The 7,477-nt window shown below is 38.9% G+C and overlaps 1 protein-coding gene and 1 non-coding gene across 2 annotated transcripts in view; one reads left to right on the top strand and one right to left on the bottom strand.

Annotated features, from left to right (window-relative positions):
* Positions 1-6,230, bottom strand: part of LOC107682227 (kinesin-like protein KIF26B) — a gene marked incomplete at its 5' end in the record, with an annotated part of 30,219 nt that extends 23,989 nt beyond the window's left edge. Inside the window, one exon of the mRNA XM_016478546.1 lies at positions 6,047-6,230. Coding sequence (XP_016334032.1) covers positions 6,047-6,230 — 184 coding nt within the window. The remainder of the gene's footprint in view (positions 1-6,046) is intronic.
* On the top strand, positions 3,238-3,320 carry trnal-uaa (transfer RNA leucine (anticodon UAA)). Its single transcript has one exon. It is a non-coding gene; the product is annotated as a tRNA-Leu (tRNA).
* Positions 6,231-7,477: the final 1,247 nt, after the last annotated feature.

Below are 7,477 nucleotides of genomic sequence, written 5' to 3'. Positions count from 1 at the left end.
CCCCCCCCCCCCCCCCCGCTTTTACTTAATTGTTTCGGCGGCGTGCACACGTAAACAAACACAATACGCGTCATGTGTAGGCTGATTCATTAACAAATGACTCTAATGATTTGTTTCTTTTTAGTGAGTCAAATACATTCAGTGCGACGAGCATAGTCCGATTCACGAACAAATGATTCTTAGGGGCCGGTTTTGTTTAGTGAATCAAAAACATACAGCGTGATCTGTGTGATCTTTTTTTACAGTCTATGGTGTGTAGACCAATTCACAAACAAATGACTCTTATGATCGGTTTGTTTTTAGTCAGTTTCAAGAACAACTGACCCTTATGAGCCGGATCTTTTAAAGGAATCAAAAATACACAGAGCGAACAGTGAGTCGTTCAAAGGACGAGTTACTGGTTCAATAAGGTTACTGAATCAACATCTGACTCGCTTTGAATCAGTTGGCTCGTAATTATCATTATTTTCAGTTTTCAGTGATGCCCATATCAAAATTACGCACGTTTTGTGATAAAAATGAATGAATGAATGAATTAATTAATTAACTAATCTTGGTTAGCACTGCTCCGGGTGTGTGTTCACGGTGTGTGTGTGTTCACTGCTGTGTGTGTGCACTTTGGATGGGATAAATGCAGAGCACTAATTCCGAGTATGGGTCACCATACTTGGCCACACGTCACTTTCACTTAGGGTCACGTCCTGGTGAAAGCATTTGCACACTTGTATGGGATTTGTGCATAGATTATGATACCATTTGTTCATTGCTTATATATTTACTTTGTTTCTGCATACATGATATGCTTTATTCCCTGATATTTACAGGAGAGTTAAGAAAAATATCATGATGAAATGCCATTTGAACACTTTCATTTCAACAATTGATTGAATATATTTCCATATTTAAATATATATTATAGATTTGATTTATATCATGACATTTGAAGTATGAACCAGGGATGCACAGATCTTATCCAGCTACTTATATGCGCTTGTAGCCATGCAGAGAAAGCAAGCTTCATATTTTAGAGTGGGCTGAAAGATCCCCTCTTGGATTACTCTATAGAATCATTAAGCCTGCAGTTGATATGTCCATTATAATAGATAGATTAGGGCAGAACAGGACTTTATATCAAGCTTTAATCTGTTATCTTCGACAGGGTCTGCAAAGTTTAATTAAAAAGACATTTACATGTAATATAAAGTTATGAATCATTCGCTGGTGTCATATTTCCTTGCTGTGTAAACTGATATTCTGTTTTACACAGTTAAATTATCACAAGAATATTGGGATGAATATTTCAGACTATTGAATTCACATGCGCTCTGCTCACTCCATGATGCCTGTAAGGTGTTTTTCTTTAACACTTCAGTTTTAGAAAGCGCTGTTAAAAATTAATTAGCCACTGAATATAGTTTTTTTTCAAGGTCAGTGTCTGCACTGTAAAGAAGATTGATGAATCTGTCAAACTCACAGGATTCCTACACTCTAAAAAATGCTGGGTTAAATACAACCCAGTGCTGGGTAAAATAGGGACAAACCCAGCAATTGGGTTGTTTTTACCCAGCGGTTGGGTTACTACTCAGAAGGTTGGGTTAAACATTTAACCCAAACGCTGGGCCAAAACAACCCAATTGGTGGGTTTGTCCCTATTTTACCCAGCACTGGGTTGTATTTAACCCAGCATTTTTTAGAGTGTATAAACCACCAGAATGTGGATAGTGGATAGTGAGGAATGGGAAGAGTCTCAGTGATGAAACAGGATTTAGGAAAAGATAGACTTGCTTTGACAGCTTTGATCTGTTAAATTCAATGGATATATGTACAAATGTAGCATCCAGATGTGTTTGAAAATCACCCATCAATTGCTTTATCATTAGCAAGATAATGGAGATGCCCTTGGTATTTAATCTAGTCACACTGTCATAAAACCCTGATGGTGCAAATCATGTTCACTGTGTGAATTGGTGCGAAACCGCAAGGCTAGAGATGAAAGGGCAACATCATTCACACACAAACATTCAGAATGAATTCCTAATTATATTCACATCATCATGGAAGAAGAATGTCACATGTAAATTTGCCAGAGTGCAAATCACAATTTTATTTCAGATACTGTTTTTTATTTATTTAGTTCTATTCAGTGCAAATACAAATTATATATCTGTGTTTTTCATCTCTGTCTCAAAGCCGATTACTTTCTTTGGGCGCCACAAAAGCAGCCGTATAGAGCAGCTACACCCATCAATATCTTATCGCACAATGTTCTTATATCCAAAGGCCACTGTTACAGCCTTGTCCCTTGAGAAAGGTGACATTTTTCGGCTGCAAATGCCAGAATTTGCATTGCCCACCATCCTGCTTATGTTCCGGTTGACTGGCGAACGATTCATTTTAGTTTGCCAGCACAACGCACAACATGCAGCCTAAATGTGGGTGTTGTTTACAGATGAACGCAAGCTGTTCCAATGCAAGATGACTTTTTATGAACTCACCAAAAGTTCTCAGTATGTGGTTACTTATGAGTCTCTCAAAATCAGCTTTCAAAAATTTGACAGAAGATGCTTTTGACAAACCCACAGCCATATGAGCTGGTTCTGTTTAGTTAGACTTTTTGGGAGGTGCCAGCACTAGATATCATGACCTGAATCGTCACAGACTGAGTCCAAACACAAATGAATATCCCCCATCCTCCGATGTCTGAGAGGAATTCCAGATATGCTGGTTTCCCTGCGATGCGCTGAAGATCAGGATCAACTTTAACCATGCGGGGCTCCTCCGCTGTCATTGCTCGTACCAATGCATGCGTTTGACGGATTTTGTCTGTACGAGAGCTTACTCGGGTGGTTTTAAATGAAAAAACAACAAACTGACAGCAGAAATCAGTGATGTGAACGGTGTGCTGACTGAGCATCTAAATTGATAAAGGAATGCAGCCGTAAAGACAGGACAGAGAGACAGACAGAGTGACGGGGGCTGAAGACTTTCCATTATGTTTGGTTGAGGGTACTGAAATTGCTTTTGCACTGTATAATGATGCTGGTTTACTAGCAATTCAACTGAATGGTTTTCTGATCTGAAGTGTATGGATGAGACAAGCACAACCAGCCACTCTGGAAACAAAAAAAACTTGGAGAAGTAACCAGGATATGAAGCATATCTTCACTTTTTTGTATCTTAAGTAGAATAACACAAGGACTGAGCCAGTAGTGTGATGGCACGCAGACTGCACAACAAACCAGGATGGCCGAGTGGTTAAGGTGTTGGACTTAAGATCCAATGGACAAGTGTCCTTGTGGGTTTGAACCCCACTCCTGGTAGATCAGTGTGAATTTTAAACAGAAAACAGTAATTTGGCTTATACAGTATGTGGTTATGTTACAAACAAATTAGTTTCTCAAAACTATTTCTTAAGTACCAGTAAAAGCAAAAAAGGGTTACTTTGCATTACAAAGTGATCAGGGTGGTTAAGGTGTTGACTTAAGAGTTGATGGACAAATGTTCTCATGGGTTCAAACCCCAATCCTGATAAAGCAATGTAAATTTCAAAAAGAATATAGCAATGTGACTGTGTTGGAAATTGAACTGAGGTGGTTCCTATAAGATCCAACAGACAAATGAGGATTGAAACTCCAATCAACTAACTTCTTGACTATATTGAGTTTCGGTAATAACGTTGTTGAATATCCTGCCTTTGTATTCATTCCAAATGGATTTTACATCAAATGTGAGGAACAATTTATACAGGCAGAAACTGACGTGAAAATGTTCTTACACATACATCAACAGTTCAACATTGAACCAGCTGAACCATAAGAACATATATGTGGGCATTATGTAAGTAGAGTTAATTTGTTTACACGTTTTGTTTTATTTGATCTAATTTTGGAAACTGTTATACGTTCACATTAAGGATCATTATATGCACGTCTTAACAAATGGGGCCCCTAGAAGGTTCTGGTTCATGATCTCTTTTCACCATTCCTCTCTTAACCAAGACATTTAACCTCGGGTTGCTTCAGGAGGTCTGTTCCTGTAATAAACACCCTGTACTTCCATCTGTTAGGAAGGAAAGTATATGCTAAATGACTACTACATATTATTAACAATAGCCTTATGGACCAGCCAGGACAGATGAGAAGAACACCCAATATTGTAGTATGTCATATCAAAAGTATATGTTCCTCTGCCTTCATGCATCTTAAACCTCTCTTCACCTGCATCTCTCCTGCAGCAGAACACTTTCACTTGTGATATCTACATGTACTGTATTCTGCAGGAAACATTCTCTTGTATCCGCCCCATATGTTCTCTCACGTTGCCAAATCACAGATCTGATGCCGCCATTTCTCAGCTAGCTGTGTTTTATGACGCCTGTGTCACAAAATTAAGACTGAAGGTGCTTTCAGTTCACAATTTATTATCATTTTGGCCCAGTTTACACCTGATATTAAAGTGATAGATTGTCCAAAAAGCAAAATATTGTCATCATTTACTCACCCTAAAGTAATTTCAAACGTGCATGACTTTATTTCTTCTGTGGAACAAAATGCATGGAATCCATAGAAAATGCATCTCCTGTCAGCACCTTTTGTGGGAAAGACCTCTATTTTTGAACAGATATTAATACCAGGTGAACGCGGTTATTTTCTTGTTTAATTATATTAAAATGTGTCTGTTTTGCCTCCATCCTTTTGCCCATTTGATTCTGCTGTCCTTGGCCCTTTGTTTTCAGTTAATGAGCTCACCTTTGAGCTCTGAGCAAGATACAAAAGAAACCAGATGCCATCACATGTTCAATCGATCCAGCCTTAACGCCCCAGTCCTGCCCATCTCATCAGAACTTACACAGCAGTGCTGACAAATGAGGCTCTGTGTTCCTTCAGGTAGCATCTGCAAATATCATGGCAAAAACACCAACCAGGGAGGCTGAGTGCTTAAGGCACTGTGCTTCCAATGGAGTTCCACTGGACAAATGTCCTTGTGGATTCAAACCCCACTCCTGGTAGATAATGTCAATTCTAGCTTAAATGAATCATTAATCAAACTAATCAAGAAAACCTGCTTTATCTTATAGTGATGAGAGAAAGCAGACTCTTAAATGCATATTATAGAAGCTATTTCTAACCTACAACCAAATAAAAAACACCAGGATGGCCGAGTGGTTAAGGTGTTGGATTTAAGATCCAATGGACAAAACCAAAAACTATAAACAGTTATGGAAAAACTACATTACTTCTGTCCTAGAACAGATAGTTAATTTGAACAAAGAACTAATGGACAAAATGCCAAAGTTTGAATAAGAAACAACATATTTCAAAGTATCTTTAACAAAAGCAGATCAGGATGGCTGAGTGGTTAAGGTGTTGGACTTATGATCCATGGGTTCGAACCCCACTCCTGGTAGCAGGATTTAAGCCAGACACTAAAGTGAAAATCTGTGGTAAACTATAGTTGGTCCACAAGAGAGAGTTATTTGTAACAATGTTAAAGATTAAAAGCTACATAAGCATGACTCTCTAACCTTGAATCTGTTAAACTATGCTTCCTTCAAGTGCACCTGTTACATGAAGTGAGTGATTAACTTTAAACTTTTCCATAAGTTGTGTAATTCAAATGATTGAAACACAGCGTGTAAAATTAAAATAACTTCCAAATCCATTTATTACCATTCACTACAAACCTGCTTTCCAAGACGTTTCAAATTGACATGCCAACGTCTCTCTGTATTCTGCAACTAGGTTATCATCCAAACTTTTTCTCACTTCCCTTTATCATTAATGTGCTCGAAACGCGTAATTATGATTATTCCAACTACACTAGAAGGGGACATTAGCATTGGTAGGTGACCATTGCTGCTAGAGCTAAGTAAATAATAAAAGTAGCCTGTTCTAAGTTGATTAGGTGTTGAAATGAATCTGTTTAGCTTGCAAAAGCATTTACATATGTTCATATGTTGGTGAAAAACAGACTTAATAAGAGTGAAGACTAATAAAACAACAAGATCTAAAAGCAGACATTTTTGCTACATTATTAAAGATCGTACCTTGCCCATGCCAGGAGTGTCTTTAACTTTGTTGACTGCCCGTAAGAGGCAGGGCGGAGCAGGGGGCGGAGACACCTGCAGGATGCCGCTGAAGTTGGTGGGAAAAAGGGGTGGATCACATGCCACAGGGGGCGCAGGGCGCTGCTTCTTCTTCTTGGAAGACAGATTCAATTTCTGGGCAGCCCTGAGGATAAACAAACACAAGCAAAGTTAAAACTAGAACAGATGTGTATATGTATAAAAACGGTGCGACCCCTTGGCTGTTTACATTTATTTCAAGTTTTTGTTTGTTTAGGGAAAGTGTTCTGTATTGCAAGTTTAAAATACAGCTTGCAAAGTTCAAATGTAACAATGCAGACCAAAACTGATTTTGTGAGCAATCAAGCAAAGCGGACAGATGTGTATATGTATAAAAACGGTGCGACCCCTTGGCTGTTTACATTTATTTCAAGTTTTTGTTTGTTTAGGGAAAGTGTTCTGTATTGCAAGTTTAAAATACAGCTTGCAAAGTTCAAATGTAACAATGCAGACCAAAACTGATTTTATGAGCAATCAAGTGAAGCTGTACAGTTTACGTTTTTCTGTGAATTTCTAGTGTCCATCTCAAAACAGACTGATGAAGATTTGTGAATTGTTAACTGCTCTTTCAAGTCATTACATGCACGCCACAGCCAATCAGCAGAGAAAAGAGACATCTGTAAGGTCTTCAATGCCACAACAACAGCATTTCCAGCCTTCTTTTACTGCTGAATGCTCACAGAGAACAGGAGAACAACAGAGAGAAAGAGAGCGATAAAGAAAAGTACAAGTCAAAGCTGAATATTGTTATGAAATGAAACCCTAAGCCATGCTCCAGAATATCTAAAATTGGACAGACAGACAAGATCAACACCATAAAACAGAACCAGAATGGCTGAGTAGTTAAGAAGTGACATGTGGCCAAGTATGGTGACCCATACTCAGAATTTGTGCACTGCATTTAACCCATCCAAGTGCACACACACAGCAGAGAGTAGTGAACACACACACGGAGCAGTGGGCAGCCATATTGCTGCAGCGCCCGGGGAGCAGTTGGGGGTTCGGTGCCTTGCTCAAGGGTCTCACCTCAGTCATGGTATTGAGGGTCGAAGAGAGCGCTGGTTATTCACTCCCCCCACTGATAATTCCTACTGGAATTGACTCAAACCCACAACCTTCAGATTACAAGTCCAACTCTCTAATCATTAGGCCACGACTGGCATTGGACTTAAGATCCAATGAATGTATATCCTCATGGATTCGAACTTAAGCTGCTTTTATGTTGTCAATACGTTAGAAATTCTAACGTATTGAGTTAGAATTTCTAACGTATTGAGTTAGAAAAGTTAAAAATCTGACAGGGGCCAATTGTGTCTACTTGGCCTTGAACTTGAAAATGGTTGTCTATGCCTT

This window comes from Sinocyclocheilus anshuiensis, unplaced genomic scaffold, assembly GCF_001515605.1.
Source record: "Sinocyclocheilus anshuiensis isolate Anshui unplaced genomic scaffold, SAMN03320099.WGS_v1.1 scaffold1098, whole genome shotgun sequence".
Classification (NCBI taxonomy): domain Eukaryota; kingdom Metazoa; phylum Chordata; class Actinopteri; order Cypriniformes; family Cyprinidae; genus Sinocyclocheilus; species Sinocyclocheilus anshuiensis.
The sequence above is the reverse complement of the archived record's forward strand: the minus strand, read 5'-3'. Positions and strand labels throughout refer to the sequence as shown.